This window comes from Rhamphochromis longiceps, linkage group LG2 (assembly GCF_057381845.1).
Source record: "Rhamphochromis longiceps isolate RC_006_pf linkage group LG2, R_longiceps_female_GT1.1, whole genome shotgun sequence".
In the NCBI taxonomy this organism is placed as follows: domain Eukaryota; kingdom Metazoa; phylum Chordata; class Actinopteri; order Cichliformes; family Cichlidae; genus Rhamphochromis; species Rhamphochromis longiceps.
Genome location: NC_140558.1, coordinates 35509345 through 35527776, shown reverse-complemented (window position 1 = coordinate 35527776; position 18432 = coordinate 35509345). Strand labels below are relative to the sequence as shown.

The 18432-nt window shown below is 40.3% G+C and overlaps 2 protein-coding genes across 2 annotated transcripts; one reads left to right on the top strand and one right to left on the bottom strand.

The window, feature by feature from the left end:
* Positions 1 to 243: 243 nt before the first annotated feature.
* rad9a (RAD9 checkpoint clamp component A) lies at positions 244 to 9814 on the bottom strand. Its single transcript, XM_085425997.1, is given in 13 exon segments — positions 244 to 355; positions 1420 to 1648; positions 2034 to 2045; positions 2321 to 2419; positions 2512 to 2576; positions 2768 to 2874; positions 3001 to 3107; positions 3359 to 3458; positions 6640 to 6754; positions 8978 to 9026; positions 9134 to 9207; positions 9380 to 9450; positions 9569 to 9814. Coding segments are annotated over 13 exon segments (1170 nt in total). The 5' UTR covers positions 9603 to 9814; the 3' UTR covers positions 244 to 247.
* Positions 9815 to 17716, top strand: LOC146677759 (uncharacterized). Its single transcript, XM_085425927.1, has 6 exons — positions 9815 to 12142; positions 12238 to 12362; positions 15976 to 16414; positions 16531 to 16666; positions 16791 to 17008; positions 17191 to 17716. Exons 1-6 carry the CDS (start codon positions 11336 to 11338, stop codon positions 17437 to 17439), a joined length of 1974 nt encoding a protein of 657 aa, XP_085282053.1. The 5' UTR covers positions 9815 to 11335; the 3' UTR covers positions 17440 to 17716.
* Positions 17717 to 18432: the final 716 nt, after the last annotated feature.

Sequence of the window (18432 nt, the reverse complement as noted above, 5' to 3'; positions counted from 1 at the left end):
GCAAACACAAAATTAAAATAAATTGGAATTGCTTCATGTCTAGTTTTACATAATGAGAATTTAGAGGCTGGTGGCCTCTGCATATTTAACCAGGTCCAGGTACTACTTGTTCTGGCCAGTAAGGATGAAAATTTGTGTTCATTTCTTTATCTTCAAGTACTCCAGGTGTCTTTGTTTAACAGTGCACGCACATGCACCCACTGTCAGTTTAGTCCATGTCTCCTCTAGCCGATCAGTCTGCAGTTATTTAATTTTCTTCCTCACTGTCGCTGGCCAGCACCTCTTGAGAAGTCATCGGCTGTGTGCTCAACTGAGACGACGGGGGAAGCACCGATCCAAAGAAGAGCGACCGAAACTGTGAGAAAAATCACACACAAGGGAAATATATTAAAGACTACAATTTATCGAAATGTTAAGATACCAATATTTAATTAATTTGAGAGCATATACAAACATTCAATCACTTGTTTATTTTTTTATTAAATATCTGCTTAAATGTGCACGCCTTTGTTCCAGAGGTTTCTGTGGTTTGTTCAGAAGCAACTCTGCAAACATAAGGTGTGCTGCCATGTTTTTAGAGAGGATTGTTTCTTTCGCCTAGCAACCCTCCAAACAAGCTATTCTTGTTCAGCGTTATTCTAATCACACCCTTATAAACCTTAACATTTGATATGCTAACTTGAGGCCCATAGAGTCTGAGAACTGCACGGTCTGACCTTTGGGTGAATTTGCCAGGACCTTCACTTCCAACAACACTGAGAGCTGTCTTGAAGGTTTTCCACTTGTGAATAATCTTCCTCACTGTACAGTGATGGAGTTCAGGTTGACTGGAAATGGTCTTATAACCCTCACCTGATTGATGGGCAGCAACAACTGTTTCTCTAAGGTTATTGCTGATGTCTTTCCTCCCTGGCACTGCATTAACAAACACCTGAATGCTCCAGACCAGAAAAACAACCAGACCTCTGGTTTTATAAAGGTGAACACACTTGCTGTTAATCAGTTAATCAAGTGGATTTGATTAGCAGCACTTGGCTGCTACTGTATTTATCTTCACACTCAATTTCTGTGGAAGCAGTGAGGATATATTTAGTTACACACACGCACTGCTTGTGTGTAACATGTAAGTAATGATAATAATTCATGAGTTGTTATTAATCTAAAGTTGCATTTAGCTAATTTTAAGACCTAATAAGAACAAGTTGATTTTTTTGTTACAGCCTGACACATAAAACTAAATTAAAAGAGCGTGCGTATACTTTCTTTTTCACGTGAGGACTGTATGTGGACAGTTGTGACGACTCAATTTTTAAAGAATCTGCTTCTTTTTGTATGTGCGAGAATATTTTACTTCTGTCTTTTTGATTCATTGAAGTGAATCCACAGCCTGTTAACACGCCTGAGAAACCTAAGGCATACCTTTTTATTAGGTAGTCTGTCTAAATCATCTGTTTCTTCTTCTTCTGCCTCCTCGATGAGAATCCTTGCCTTGTGGCTGACTGCTGCAGGCCGTTTTGAACGTGTGTCACCAGATAATGAAGGCGGGGGTGGACCTGTGTTTGAGGGACCTGGCGCAATACTGGTATCCATGGCGATTAGATATGAGTCCATGTCATCATTCATGAAGTCATCGGGAGGGGGTGGAGCTCTGAGGGGTGGAGCAGACGGTTTGGAGTGCAAGTCAGATAGAAAGATGACACACAAGATTAAAAAAAAAAAAAAAAAAGCTTTTCTTGCTCCTTTTGACCTTCATGGTGACCGTTTGATTTTCTGGACTTGCAAAACAATAACAAATCAACATGACTAACCAGCTTCAATTTTAGAGCTCAATATCATAACAATTAAGCCTACGGCATTCTAGTTTTTCACTCCCATAAATATACTGAGTGCATTTATTGTGTGAAGATGCAACTACAAACAGCTGTTAACTGTGACATGAGTTCTCCAGATTTAGCCTCTCAGCCTCAGAATGACAAGATGTGAAAACCTGAATAAACACAGTTTTTTTAAAGAGTTTATTCAAACTGGTGGACTAAGAACCTGGTCTAAACTCCTGGAGCAAATAATAAAAATCCATTTCCAACAACTGGAAATGTCGAGTATGAAATGTAAATGGGCTCCTCCAGCATTTGTCTTCATTTACACTCTGATCCACCAGGTGGCGCAGTAGGGTAAACATTTAGAATTTCCTGCCTGTCACCGAGCTGTTAATAAGCCATTGTGTGAAGGGTACACTAGTTTTGTTTTCATTTTCCTTCCTGCTCACAAGCATGAGAAAAAAACGTCCCAAGTCAACAAAAATATGTTTTTTCGTTTTTACCCTTTGCTGTTATTTTTACGAAGGCTGGGATCATCAGAAAGAGTGGCCAGCACAAAGTTTCCTTCCAGGACACTGTCCATTACTGAAAGCACCACAGGGCTGTCACACAAACAGACACAGAAAAAAATTATGTTATTAAAAAGGAAGAAACAAGTAATCAAAAAAAATAACCCACAGGTGGCGATGCTCACCTGCCCGGCTCGTCCAAGTACATAGAAACAGGGAGGCCAGTTGATTCTGCAAACACTAGTAAACCCTGAATGAGAGATACTAGTTAGTGACTTTGCAAACTATGCAAGCATTACAAGAACACCACAACATCTTGTAAGTGCTTTCATCTGGTCTCCAAATAACTTCTTTCACACTCTGGTCTGATAACCACCTCTCTCCCCCTCCCAAACTAACTTACGCAACTCTCTCGTGATTTCCCTATATAGTTTCTCTCACCCGCAACTCCTTCAGACAAAAAGTCACACTGTTGTGAGCTTGGGCAGCAAAATGATCAAACTCGTCTGAAGCCAAACACAGCTCGGTCAGCATGGCTTTGGACGCCTCTGAGAGAGCAGAAAAACAAGAGGACAAAAAGCTGATTTTAAAACATAGCAATGCATGGCATTATTAGATGTCAGTTCCTGCTTTACCACTACGCTGGCGAAACTTTTTCATATCAGTCTTGTCACCTGCTTCTTCCTCCACATGGTTCCTGACCCACATCCGTTCATCACTCACTGACACAGTCACTTCGTCCAGAGATGGAGGAAAATGGACGACTGTGTCTACCAGCAGCCTGAGAACAAGAGAAATCAAATCTAGCTACAGCTACAAAGTTACACCTCCCTTAAAATATATTTTACTATTTAAATCTATTTATTCATTTAATCAACCAACTGAAATGTAAAAATGTTTTTCCTGGTGTTAAAAAAAAGCTACACAGTGTTTGTCATCATCAAGTACAAGGAAATAAAAGATTAAAAGCAAGTGGGAGACTGTCATTGTCATGATTTGCAAAATAAACTATGAAGAAAGATTTTTACAGACCTGGGCTGGGCTCTGAATACATTGGCATAGCTGTCCTTATCAAACACTGCCTGCAGGCTCTCGCTGTCCTGGAAAGACAGGTTATGTGTCTTCAGTAGGCCTGTAAAGAAAAATCACGTCAAGTTTGTGAGCAAATAGAAAGCAATGAGATGAAAGCACGATGGGCTTCATTAAATACAAAATATGTGAATGTAAACAAGATGTAAAAGTACAATGTAACAACTTGTTTATAGAGGTTATTAAAAGAGTTGCTTTACAGGCAGAAGATAAAATAAAAAGACGCAAAACATTATTTATAAACTGATGTGAAATCAGAATTTATGGATTCAAAGTGTCACAAAAATCCGATATGTATTAATGTGTAGAAGTCCCATTTTTTTAAGTGCTCTTGACCAAAGTTCTCCAGGCCTTCTGAAGGTCTTCTGGCTTCTTCTTCATTCCTTTTTCAGTCCAGTGCTTTCACCTGAGCATTTTCCAATCTGTGTATTTTAACAGATAATTTAGCAAATAACTCATTTTAAATTGTATCTTTAGGCACTTTGTTATTAGCAGCCTGTAACAGATTCCCATTACTTTAGTTGAATCTATGAAAAATGCCAAAGGTAACAGTTTGAGAGGCATAAAATCGCATTTTTGCTCCATGAAAGTGATTCCCAAATAGCCAAAGTATACACAGTGGATGAACAGTCATGGCTTAAGACATGGAAAGAACAGGAAAGAAAATCCAGCAAAGACCTCATACAAGACCTGAGAGATGCATCTGGCCCTAAATCTGATCCATCTACTGTTCACTGAAGTCAGATCAGCAAAAAATGTGGCTGTCAGGAGAAATTAGACAATAACTGTGACAGCTGCATCAGGTCTTATGAACTAATGACTCTAAGTTTGGTCCAAATAATCATCATTATATGCAGAGGAGGTACAGCAGTGAGTGTCTACAGCCATCTGTAAAATACAATGGAGGCTCTGTCATGGTTTGGAGCTGCTCGAAACATAATATCTTTCTATAATGGTTACAACTTTTATTTATGAATTTCTTCACGAATGAAAGTCGTTCAAAACATTACTGCTACTTTCAGTGCTATTGATATTTATTTAAGACTCTTGTTTTTTAATCATATCTATCTAATAGACTCCAATCTGTTCATGTAAATGAAGAGTCCTCTTCACATGCTAAGGTTAATTATGGAGTTCCACGGGCTTCCCTTCCTTAGGCAGTATCATCAGAAGGCATAGCATACATTTTCACTGCTATATAGATGACACCCAACTTTACCTATCCATGAAGCCAGATAATACACATCAATTAGTTAAACTGAAGGAACGTTTTAAAGACATAAAGACCTGGATTACCTCTAATTTTCTGCTTCTAAATTCAGACAAAACTGTGGTTAATGTACTCGGCCCAAAAATCAGAGACAGATTCTTACTCTGGATGGCATTAACATGGTCTCCAGTAACACTGTGAGGAATCATTTTTGACCAGGATATGTCCTTCAATGCACATATTAAACAAATATCTACCACTGCTTTCTTCCATTTGTGGAATAGAATAGTTAGAAACATCCTGTCTCAGAGTGATGCTGAAAAACTAGTTCATGCCTTTATTACTTCTAAGCTGGACTACTGTAATTCATTATTATCAGGATGTCCTAAAAACTTCCTGAAAAGCCTTCGGCTGATCCAAAATGCTGTGGAAAAAGTGCTGTTAGGAACTAGAAAGAGAGAACATATTTCTCCTATACCGGACTCTCTTCGTTGGATCCCTGTTAAATCCAGAATCAAATTTAAAATCCTGCTCCTCAAATACAAGATCTTGAATAATCAAGCCCCATCTTATCTTAATGACCTTATAGTGCCATATCACCCCATTAGAGCTTGCTGTTCTCAGACAGCAGGCTTACTTTTAGGCCCCTCTTCTGTGGACCCAGGCTCTGTTCTCTTTGTATTATTGTAGTCTTTATCTTACCATATAAAGTGCCTTGAGGCAACTGTTGTTATGATTTGCTGCTATATAATTAAGACTGAATTGAATTATGAACCCAAAAAAGTATCATCAGATTTTTATCCACCTCACAATATCAACTAAAAAATGTCTGATTGGCAATGGCTTCATTTTTCAGCATGGTAATAATCCCAAACACACTGCCAAAGCCGTTAAAGCATACTTGGATAGAAAAAACACACTCTCAGTCGTGGATTGGGCTCGCCAGAACCCGGACCTCAAAACTATTAAAGCAGTGTGGGACCATCTTGACAGAGAACGGAACAAAAGGTAGCAAACATCCAAATAAGACCTTTGAATGAAGCCTGGAGAACTATTCCTGAAGACTACTTAAAAACACACCAAGAAAGCTGCCAAAGAGTTCAGACTGTGTTGAAGAATAAAGATACTTATAGCAAATACTGACTTTCTAACTTGTTACAATTAAACAGTTTTTGCCTGATTTACTGTATTTCCATGTATGTTTGCATGTTTCAATAAATCACTGCACCTATTTCCTCTTTTATTAGCAAAATATAAAGAAACAAGGAGTGACTCAAGAGTTTTGCACAGTACTGTATAGTTTAATAAATACATGTAAAAGCCATATGAAAAAGGGTAGTTTTTCATTTAAAATAGCTACAGTTGAGGCACCTCTAAGTTTCAAAGAGATTATAGAAGTTTTGTTTTAGCTCTGTGCAGCACTAAGTGACCTGCAGGCCTGACATTTGTACTCAGTGAACTTATCTCTAATATATTTGGGTTCCGCAGTACTGGTGGACTTATAAATGATAAATAATTATATTATAAATACAGAATTATAAACACTTATATTTATCTGTAGGTCAATGCAAGGATGTAATAATAATAATAATAATAATAATAATAATAATAATAACAGATTGCATTTATATAGCGCTTTTCGAGCATTCACTCTCACACACAAGCTACAGTTGTAGCCACAGCTGCCCTGGGGCAGACTGACAGAAGCGAGGCTGCCATATCGCGCCATCGGCCCCTCTGGCCAAGACCAGTAGGGGGTAGGTGAAATGTCTTGCCCAAGGACACAACGACCAAGACTGCCCGAGCCGGGGCTCGAACTGGCAACCTTTCGATTACAAGACAAACTGCCAACTCTTGAGCCACGATCGCCCTGTAATGTAAGAACTGGATGTGTTCCCTCACCTCTGGGTTTGAAACCAGCACCATTCTACATGCCTGAATGAGTTGTAAGCCTTCTTAAATCATATATGGAAAACACTTTGAATGATCTGATAATGAAGTGAATCACTGATACCGTGCTTGCAGTGCAGGGTGAAGGTGAGACGGTCCTTCTGTTTGTCGAGATCGATGTGACACTTTTCCACCGTCTTCTCCAAAGTTGTCAGAGATCTGAACACAGACTGTACACTCTGAAACACAGGGGGGAAATAATGCTTATCAATATGCAATGACACACTCTGGTACAATCAACAGGAATCAACATTTTAGTCACACTCAAATGGTATCTAAATCAATATGTTTGCTGTTTCTGACAAGTGACACACAATTCACTCTCTAATATAACTGCTAAGTACAACTGTTAATACGAGGAAGCTGTGAGGTTTTTGCAAAACTTGAACACAGATAACCACAACCGTTGGGTGGTAACACGACAGGAAAGGAGGCATTTGAAGCTGTCAGCAGATACAAGACTACGCTCTCAATCCCAAGAATAAGATCTGCTATTCCTAACTGTAGTTACATCAGGGAGGCCCAAGTACTGCCATCATGCAGTTAATTTGAAAAACAGCAGCAGCAACAAAAAAAAAAAAAAAACAAGGAACAAAAAAATCATTATGAGAAAGTATGATGTTTATCTTTAGTATGTTTAAAATCAAAGTAATCAAGAAACTATCAGCCACATTTCCATAACATGGCAAACTGCGACTGAGAATTAATGTAAACCAGTGAGAAAAGGAGAAAAAAATATATAGAGAGAAAGTTAAAATTTACATTTTTCACATTTTGGTAGTGGTCACATGAATGCAAACCTGACCAAACTATTAGACAAAAATCAGACTGGCAGCTTTAGTTTCAATACATCTTTTGTGATCGAGTGGTTGAACTTTTTGTGATGGGACTTTCGGGTTTAATGCAAGGTCAGAGTAGTTATTTAAAATGAACTGTGAGCTTAAAAAGAATTCAAACTAGACTAGAAAACAAAAGAAAAGTAACTGAAGTGATACTTATCACAACCTGCCTGAGGGGCCTTTGGTAAGCATGTTTATTGAGATCCGTGACAGTCAAGTGACTGATTCTATGCAATCCTGAGATAAACTAAATACAGTCTTACTGCTAGGGGCTTGTAATCCAATTCAAAATGTGAGTAGTTTGCATGTCTAGAGCATTCAGGTGTGTGTTAACACAATCCCAAGGATGGAACATGTCAGCAGTGATCTTAAAGAAGCCATTGTTGATGCAAAGCAATCTGACAATCGTTATAAACCGATTTCCAAATAATTTGACCACGGTGAGGACAATTACAAGTGGAAAACATTCAAGACAGCTGTCAATCCTTCCAGGTGTGGACGTCCCTGCAAACTCACACCAGTGACAGACTGTGCAGTGAACAGAGAAACTGCAAAAATAAAAAATAAAAATCCAAGAGCTACATTTCAGACTCTACAGGCCTTAGTTAGCAGTCAAATGTCAAAGTTCACAACAGTACAATTAGAAAAAGACTGAACAAGTTTGGCTTGTTTGGAAGGGTTGCCAGCAGAAAGCCTCTACTGGCTGTAAAAGAATATGGCAGCACATCTTAGGCCTGCAACTGAAGAAACCACCTCTGTTTGGTGAAAACCAAACAGCATATCAGCACAAACACCTCATACCAACTGTCAGGTATGATGGTGAGAAGGTGATGATTTGAGCTTGTTTTGCAGCCATAGGACACTGACACCTTCCACTCATTGAGTTGACCATGAACTCCTCTGTTTACCAAAGTATTCCAAACTGAAATGTGAGGACATCGGCCTGACAGCCAAAACTTGGCCCAAACAGCATCGTGCAGGAGGACAAGAATCCCAAGTACTAAAGCAAATCTACAACGGAATGGCTGAAAAAGAGAATAATTAAGCTCTAGACCTGTCCCCAACTGAACTGCTGAGGTGGGACCTTAAGAGAACTGTGCATAAATGAATGCCCGCAAACCGCGATGTCCTGAAGCAACACTGTAAAGAACAGTAGGCCAAAACTCTGAGACAATGATCTGAGACACTGGTGAAGTCAAACAGAAAACGATTACTTTGAAACAATATGAGCGACTCATAAACTTCAAGTGATTGCTCCTATAGGTGGTTCTACGAGCTACTGAATCATGGGGTGTACTTAATTTCACAGGTCTAACTGTGAGTAACAAAGACCTGTGGGAACTCTTTTTCACAAGATTGTAACTGGAACCTAAATGCCTTCAATACGTTGCACACCTCTGATATATCATAACTGTTGTAGATAAGAAACGAATTCTATAATAACTTTGGGTGTTATGTCATCATGAAAGTTTGGGAACCACATTATCTACTAAAATGTAATTAATGTCACACCCAGACTATATAAAGCCTTGAAAAACAGTAGATTATCTAATTCTCTCACACCTTTATTGCCATCTTGCAGCGGAAGTTATCCCCACTAGTAATGGAGTACCTGCACAGAAAAACAGAGGTATAAAAGGCAGAAGTTCACTCATATACACGCTTTCTTTTTCTCTCACACAAAGATGCCATTTATAAACACAGGCATGTAGTCTGCACCTGCTGAAGAAGAGTGGTGCGAACAGGAAGCAAGCATAAGCCGACCGAGAGGAGTTCACAGACCGCAGGGCCAGCTACGACACGAGAGAGAGAGAGAGAGAGAGAGAGAGAGAGAGAGAGAGAGAGAGAGAGACCAACAAATCAACTTTTTTCATTGACGCAAAGTGTGCACCCACAGGAAGCAACAAGCCTATCTGCATTGTAAGAGGAAGTGATGGTGTGCAAGTCAGTGTCAGAACAGCTCACCCCATCTTCCTGAGGCTCAACATACAGCTCATCGCCGATCCTGGACAGAGAATGGACGGCTTTGGCCAGTACTGGACGGTACAGACACACCCACCAACAAACACACACAAGATAATTATTAGCAACATCTAATCAATGACACATGTTCTAGTTAGAGACTGTGTTTAATATTCAGGAAATGTTTGCTACCTTTCACGTTTCCTCCCGTTACGATACAGTGCATCTCTGCAAACTCACTTTTCCGCTAAGTTAGCACATTTGGCTAAAAGTTAGCCAAAACGAGCGGCTAAGCATCACCGAGAAGTACACAAGACGGCGTTTTAATCGTTTCCACGCCGAGAGCAAATCTTCCTACCGAAAGCATACTCCGTTTATTTCCAGTCTAAGTTTATTTTACTCTGTTAAGCAGTGTCTCTTTCATCGATATCAGCGTTGTTTACGCCGCCATTGCCCGCTTACAAAGTGCGGACCAATCAGATACACGGCAACTTAAAGGGGGCGTGCGTTTGACGCTGCACATGCGCACTTAGTTTCTAAGTGAACATTTCTGCCACTTGTGTTTTTCTTCACTGCATCTTCGGGGCTGGTTTTTTATGATCGTCCGGATTAGAAATATATAAAGATAGCGTGACGAAAAACCAAAAAAAAAAGGTATAATTGTAATGGATAAAGATGTACATTGTTACTAATTGTTATATAAACTTTACTTAATGATTAGCAACTTGATAATTATTAAATAAGTTCATGTCAGAATAGGAAAGTAGCTTTTCAAGTACTGTAGTGTACCTACTTAATCTTATACTCTAAACCTTCAGTCAGAAAGAAGGCAGTACAATTACTGTGCTTTTAAATGCATAGTAGTTGGCTGAAATATAATTAAAACAGTTAAAAGTTTATCAGGGCGGCAGCATTTTTTAATGACTTGCAGTGGAGAACAGTATAGCTGGTGGTTAACAAACCTATAAGAAAGATTGCATGGTGTTCTCCAAGCTGAAGTACACTGCATGTTTGGAGAATCTATTACTTTATTTCGACAACAGTAGCAAAGGCCTCTGTGACAGCATTTTTCACAGAGTTGATATAAAATGGGTTATTGCAAAGCTCAGTGCAGACATTTTCCTATATCTTTAATTTGGCAGGCACATTCATAGCGGCTGCTCTTAAGAACGCCCTATAATTATCAGTTACAGGTCACAGAGGGTGTGTGTGCACTTGAGTGAGCAAGCGTTACAAGTAGAGAAATGGGAAGGAAGGGAGGGCAAAATACAAAGATGGGCAGAAATACACACAGTGGGAGAGAGTTAGAGTCAGCAAACAATTATCTCACCTTACTGGTCTTTCTTGTTGGTCTGCTTCAGTTTGTAATATCTGAGGAACGCAGCCATTCACAGTCTCTCCTCCCATTACCAGTGATATAAGTGGCTGCTGGAGAAGAGGTGTGACGACAACACCAGTAGTGTAATGGAACTATGGGCATTTAGTAAAAGCGAGAGACTTTTGAAAATAGGGAAAAAACACCAAAAGCTTATATCTCTTTGTTGCAGAACAACAGAAGAAGACTTCTGCTGCTCTTCTTGAGGATTGAGCATTAGTGGAGGCAGCATAAGAAGCAGCAGTTTACACAGAGAAGAAGAAGAAGGATTTGTACCTATGGACATTTAACTGGAAGAGGTGGATCTTTCTTCATATTTGCTATGAAGCAACTACATTGTCATGGAAAGGGATTGGATTATTCAGAAAGGCGAAAGCAGCCATAACAGGTGTCTTTCTAACAAAAACTGGACCAAAGAGTGATATCTTCTACACAAAGGTATTTTTCCTCTTGTCATGCTGGTTGTAAAGCGACGAATTATATTATTTGCATAGAGTCCGTCCTTGTGTATCCAGTTTCACTGTGGTGTTGACACGCGTTTCTGCGACTTCTGGATTTAGAAGACTTAGAGGTTGTGTTACTAGATGTCTCAGTCACCTAATCCAGCAGACTCCCAGGCCCTGCTGCAGTCCATGCTGCAGAAACTGAAGCTGCAGTCGGAAAGAGAGGGCCAGGGGCACCGGCACACTCTTGGACCAGAAAACAGCAGCCCAGGTACTAATGGCATCCCTTCAAATAAGGTCAGGAGCCCTGCTGCAGACAGCAACTTTAACTTCAAATTTAGTCATCTACAGCAGCCCGGTCATGGAGGTGGGGTGGACAGGGGTTTTATTTCCTTCCCCTCCCAGAAAGACAACAGTGTTGGTGACACTGGTGATAGCAGGGTTATGGGACAGGCGACACAGCCTGCGATCGCCCCAACAGTAACAGGGCAGCTGTTTCCTACCACATCACTTAAAGATGCTTCCTTTGAGAGGACTGATAGTGAGAAGTGGAGTTTTGGCAATTCTGCAATGAAAAGAAGCATGCCTCCTAACACAGATGCTGCCCAAAGCATGGGAGTGAATGAGAACCAGGAGCAGGGCTTTAAACCTAAAGTCTACCTGTGGGCCGCGAAAAACACAGACCCTTTCGCAGGAGGTCAAGACAATAAAGCGTTAATTGTAGGAAATGGAGGATTTGGAGCGATGGCAGAAAACAAAGATACGCAGGTTGCCTCAGACAGTCAAAAAACAACAAACAGTAGCGTGAGGAGGAAACAGAGATCATCTGAGAATAAAACCAGAAGGTGGACGCAGAGGCTCAAGGAGCGATGGAAGGACAGACAAGGAAAAAAGGGAAAAGAAGAAGAAGGAAGCATAGGAGACCAGAAGAGTGGGGAGGAACCTGAGGTGAGTAGTGTGGTTTTGTTATATAATGATAAAAAAAGAAATCTTGAAGTGACACTGCAACTTGTTTTTTCACGCATATTTCACACCCAAACCAGGTTACAGAAAGCCTCATCAATGCGTCAAATAAGGACGAAAGGACCCTCCGTTCACTGGACACCAGTGGAGCCAGTAAAATGCTTCCTGCACGCACAGAGGACGCCACTAACGACAGCCACATCAGGTAACAGGCACACAAATGATCCTAAATTGCACAAATACATCCAAACCTGCACTCTAGCAGCATGGCACAAACTGAAAGCCGAACAGTTTTTTTTTGGCTTTATTTGCTCTGAAACGTCAGCAGTAAGATATGTGAAGCATTTGAGATGTTTCCAGCCATCAGACATCTTTACCCTTGATGTGTGTCTGTGGTCTGAAGTGCCAAACACACCCTGTCACTGACAGCATGTGTCATTACAAACTTTCATGCTGTGTACAATGAGATTTTTTTTATAACCTGCTATTAAAGGAAACAGATGTACACAGCAAGTAACTCATAAAGAATGATTCTCTCATTAGGACTTAACACACAAGATGGAAAGATACTCGCTTACCGAAGCCAAGTTTGTTTGCTTTATGTTTTTCCTACTAGAGACATAAATAATTAAAATAACTCCCATATATGTAGCTTTCATTTTGAAGGATTTGTAATTTCCTAAAACAGGTAGACTTAGCTAGCTGGATCTTGAGGAAGATTAAGGAACACTACAAAAACATAATCAAGCGATGTAGAAGTGGTGCAAAACTGGTCTGTAGTATATGTAATGTACAGGAAATGCTGCCTGAGCCCTACTTGCTGGAAATGAGAGCATGAAAAGTAGGCCGTAGAGAATATGAAATAGCTTAGAAATGGTAAAATTGCAAATTTGACCAACGACAAAAGATAAAAACAAGCCTTAAAGCCATATAAAAACATCTGATACTTGACTGGTGGTGTCTCAGGGGCTAAAAACAAATAACAACAGGCAGCAACAACAACAAAAAAGGTTTATAAAATTTGCTCTGGTCAGCATTTCTGTTGTATCGAGTTAGCTTGTAAGCTTAGTTGGTCCATGAAGGCCCATGTAAACTACTGTAAACTACTGTAAACTACTGCCACAGTGTGTGTCATTGATGTGTTTTATGTATATGGCTACATTTCTAGGGAAACAGTAGAGCTCTATGGCGCAGTGGACTAAACAGTAATACTTGCTAATAGAATTTAGTCAAACATGAGGCCCGTGGGTGAGAATCGAACTGGCAAAGAAAATGTGAAGTAGGGCATACATTTTTGACTTTTAACTGTATTTTCATAAACTTTACAGCTTGTTCTAGTGATAAAGACCTTCCCCACAGTCATTCATTATACAGTAATGAAGAACAGATAAACACAAGTTCCTGTTCTTTTACTATCTACTATAGGCATGTCTGGTTTTTACAAGAAGACCACAGTAAGGTAAACAAATAAAATAGGACATTTTCTGTGTATTGACAAAAGCTTTCTCCAGGACAGCCTGGACAAGGAGCAAACAGAACTTTAAGAATTTAATCTGCTGAGAGATTTCTTTCATTAAAGTTGTTGGATAATGACAATTTTTGTTATTTTGTTTCTGCACACTGGGGCTTTACAAAAATGTTGCATTAGCTGTTTAGGAATTTCAGGAGATCAAAAGTAATTGGTTGTACTAAGATAATTTTAAATATAAATTCAGTTTTTAATACTTGGATTAAAATTATTTGCATACAGTGACCAACGGAACAGTTTCTTCCCCCAAGCCGTCGGACTCCTGAACACTCAGTGACTGGACTGACACACACACGCACACCTTCATGCATGTGACTACCAAGCACTTATATGTAGTATCTCATATTAACCACACACACACACACACACACACACACACACACACACACACACACACACACACACACACACACACACGTGCAGACACCCCTATAGACACCAAGTTACTTTTGCACAATACTCAGCATTTTGCACATTTCCATTGCACTGTGTTGTGTCTATATTGCCCTGTTCTGTCTAGTGTTGCACTGTAGCACCAGGGTCTCGGAGGAACGCTGTCGCATTTCACTCTGTACTGTACCACTGTACATGGTCGAAATGACAATAAAAGCCACTTGGTGCGATCGTGGCTCAAGAGTTGGCAGTTCGTCTTGTAATCGGAAGGCTGCCGGTTCGAACCCTGGCTCTGACAGTCTCGGTCGTTGTGTCCTTGGGCAAGACACTGTTGCCTACTAGTGGTGGTCAGAAGGTCAGAGGGCCCGGTGGCGCCAGTGTCCGGCAGTCTCGCCTCTGTCAGTGCGCCCCAGTGCAGCCGTGGCTACAATGTAGCTTGCCATCACCTGTATGTGTGTGTGAATGGGTGGATGACTGAATGTAGTGTAAAGCGCTTTGGGGTCCTAAGGGACTAAGTAAAGCAAATACAGGCCATTTACTTGACTTGATTTGAAATGCTGTGTTTCTTCCCTTGCGATGCTCTGCCTGACCTTTACCGTAGTCCCCTACAGCTGTTCGTGGGTCTCTCTGGTTTCAGTTTAGTTTTTGGTAACTGAAAAGCATCCTCTGTTAGGCTCAGGTGACTGACTTGGCCATCAAAGAATACCCATGTCTTTGCCTTGAGAAACTCTTGGGTTGCTTTTGGAGTATGATTGTAATCTCCATTTGCACCATGAAACAGTGTCATGATCAGTTTTGGAGCATTTGGTTGAATCGGAGCAGAGAGTAGAGCCCTGCACACTTCACAATTTATCCGGCTGCTTCTTTTAGCAGTCACATCACTAATAAAGACCAGTGACCCAGCTCCAGCTGTACATGCCTATACTGTAACACTGCTTCCACCATGTTTGACAGATGATGTGGTACACTCATGAGGATCATGAGATGTTTCTGTCCTTCTCCACAGTTTTCTCTTTCCATCATTGTGGTGCAAGGTCCAAAGAATTTTTCAAAACCACATGTTTTCTGGCAAAGTCTAATTTGGGCTTCTTGCTCTTGAGTGTAATCAGTAGTTTGCACCTTGTTGTAAACCCCCTGTTTCTATTCACGAAGGCATCTCTTGATTGTAGTCTTTGATAATGATACACCTACCTCCTTGAGAAAGTTCTTGACTTGGTTAGTTGATGAGTTGAGTGAAGTTGTTTTTGTTAACCATGGAAATAATTCTGTCATCATTCACTGCAGTTGTCTCCTTAGGGCCTTCAGGCATTTCGGTGTTGCTGAAGGAGGCCACTGTATTCATTCTTTATAAGAATGAAACAGATTGTTGATTTGGACACTGCTGAAGCTTTTGCTCTCTCTAAGATGTTTATTTTGTTTTGTTTTTCAGCCTCCCTCACTTGCACAGACATCTCTTTGGGACTCATTTAAAAGTACAGTGAAAAATAAAATGCAATTTTAACACTTTGAATCAGTTTGAGATATTATGCTTTCTTCACTTGTCATAAAATAACAAGGGAGCAGGCCTCTACTGCTTGTCAGTCAGTTGTCTCATTAATTTTGAACCTCTATGCATAAAAATGACCCTTTCCTAAAAACTTAATGCCAATTTCTTTCTAATAATGTGTTGATTGTTTGTTTAAAATCAACCGTGGTGATGTACAGAGGTAAAACCTCAAAAATACAAAGTTATGGAGCTAACTGTATTCAAGGACCTTTTATAACATCACACCTCATCTGAGTGAACTCTGAAATGTTATTTTGGGTTATTTTAAATAAAAATCTCTTTGTGCTGTTGGTAGTGATGGGATTTGTATACTGAATTTTTGAGTTTAATGAAGATTTTGTCCCGTTTCAGACCTGCCAGTGACTTTGAATTGGGCCTCGGGTCATTCAGTCTGCTGGAAGAGATCACTAAGGGCCAAGAGTGGGCTAAGTTCCTCAGTCCCAGCCTTTCATCCTCATCAGCAAATCAGAGACCATTAGAGGACCCAATGGGCCAACCCCCAAACCAACTAAATCCTCACAGTAGCACTCTGTCAAATGGGATTTTGAACCAACTTGGCAGTGGGGGCAACCAGTGGAGCTTCAGGAGCACAGAGTCATCACGGGCCACAGATTTCAGCATGGCGCAAACATTGCCTAATGCTTTCCCAGCTGCAAGTACGGACATTTCAGGTGGAAAACTACATCAGACTGACCCTTCAGAAGCAATGGAAGATGGTCACAACTACCCACATATGCAGTCTGGAGCGAGCAGACTGGAACAGCAAATAAGACCTCCATCATTTGTAGTGGTAAGATATTCATAAACAAAAAATATCTCATGTTCATCCAGTTAATATAAAAAAGAATATCTATATTATCAATATGACAACTTTGTGATTCTCCCATTCTCTCTTGTCCTTTGCAGTCTACAAAAAATCCGCTTAACAAGGCGTTGAAGAGCCGAGTCACCCTCAACAGAAAGAGACAGCATCAGTCGGCTGACAGGAGAGACGACAGGCTTCAAGCCGACAAAATAAGTGATGGAGAGCAGACAGACAGAGGTCAGAACAGCTTAATACTCCAACAGCAACATTAATGATCAGTTATTATTAAAGAGTTTTTATTGTTTGAGCGATTTAATTTGGTGGCTGTTCAGGAAATCAAGTTGTCTCTTTTGTTTTACAGAAGGGGACATGTCTTCACTGAATCCTACGAGCAGCCAGATGATGGTTGACACAGGAGAGTCAGAGCACGAGAACGTAATACCCTTATACACCCTAAACTCTCATTCAGCCTCTCTCTCCCCAACTGCTTTTAATCCTTTGGCTCGAGCGCCCCATGGTGTCCTCAAATACCCCGTATCCCCCGAGTCGGAGTCCTCAATGGAGACAGTGAATAAAAGGGTAAGATAGTGTGTATCGCAGCGCCTCCTTGTGGTTGGAAATTTTAAAATGTCAACATCCACAAATAAAATTAATGAAATGATTTGAAAAAACTTGAGGAAATCATTCAGTCTCTGTAATATTTAATCAGATGCTAAATTCTCTGTAACTTTTTTGTGTTTCGTGCTTCTTTCTCGGTTCAGAGGAGAGTGGAGGAGAACCGCCGGGTTCGTTTTGCGGAGGAAGTGGTGGCCATAGAACCTCCAGACATGGATCTGGACACTTCAGACTTGGAGGATGACTCAGCAGCTACAGATGAGGACTCGGTGACAGAGCAGGAGTGTGAAGTGCATCTGGTAGCGGCAGGGGAGGAGGCACCGGCCCGGCGGACAGCCCTCCCTGCGTGGATACTGGCTCTGAAGAGGAAGAACACAAACAAGAAACGCAGATAGTGACTGTAAAACTGTCTGCGTGCTGGGTTCATTCTCACGGACTTTGCGTTCTATAAATTAAACAAATAAACTTAAGGGGATACAGTTTGTCTCAAGAGCAGGTTGCTCTGCTTTGAAAACTTTTTTTTTTTAATGTGACAGTATTTCAAAAAGTCATATCTGACCAGTAGGCCTGGCGTGGATACGTAATCACTTTTTCCCTCATTTATTTTCTGAAATGTTTTGATTTTAAGATGCAATAAGGGAAATAAATACTATATTGGGATATATATATATATATATATATATATATATATATATATATATATATATATATATATATATATATATATATATATATATATATATATATTGTAAGAGGAGAGGTTATGGCACTTTGCTGGTCTGGAGCCTTAAGGTGAGTATTAACATGATGCTAAGGATGACACACATCAACAATGACCGTAGAGAGTCAGTTGTTGCTTTCCATCAATTTAGGAAGCTTCATCAGGCCCATTGTATATTGTTGCATAGTGAGAAAGACTATTCACGAGTGGAAAGTCACCTGCCAATCTGTGGGAGGGCACATCCCAGAAAATTCACCTTGGGTCAAACTGTGCAAACTGTGCTCAGAGACACTACAAAAAGTGGTGAGCTACATCTAAGACTCTATAGTCCTCAGTTAGCATGTAACATATTAAATGCTAAAGCTCATGATACTCCAATTAGAAAAAGACTGAACAAGTTTGGAAAGGTTGCCAAGAGAAAGTGTCTCCTCTATAAAAGAACATGGCAGCACAGTTTAGGTTTGCATCTGAAGAAACAACAAGACTGAAGTTTAGAGAAAAATCAACAAAGCAAATCTGCACAAACACCTCATGCTTGTGCATCTATGCTGGAAAAGTTGAGATAACACCCACATTTTCTCTATAGCTGACTAGCAAATAAACACCTCCCACCAAATCTCATCTCATCCCACTCACATTATTCAATGCTAATAATTATATTCAACAG

Excerpts from the sequence above, each read along its gene's own strand:
- LOC146677759 (XM_085425927.1), top strand. The coding sequence starts at position 11,336 with ATGTCTCAGTCACCTAATCCAGCAGACTCCCAGGCCCTGCTGCAGTCC. Across the intron at positions 12,363-15,975 it reads ACTAACGACAGCCACATCAG|ACCTGCCAGTGACTTTGAAT; the intron begins GTAACAGGCACA and ends GTCCCGTTTCAG. Across the intron at positions 17,009-17,190 it reads TGGAGACAGTGAATAAAAGG|AGGAGAGTGGAGGAGAACCG; the intron begins GTAAGATAGTGT and ends TTCTCGGTTCAG.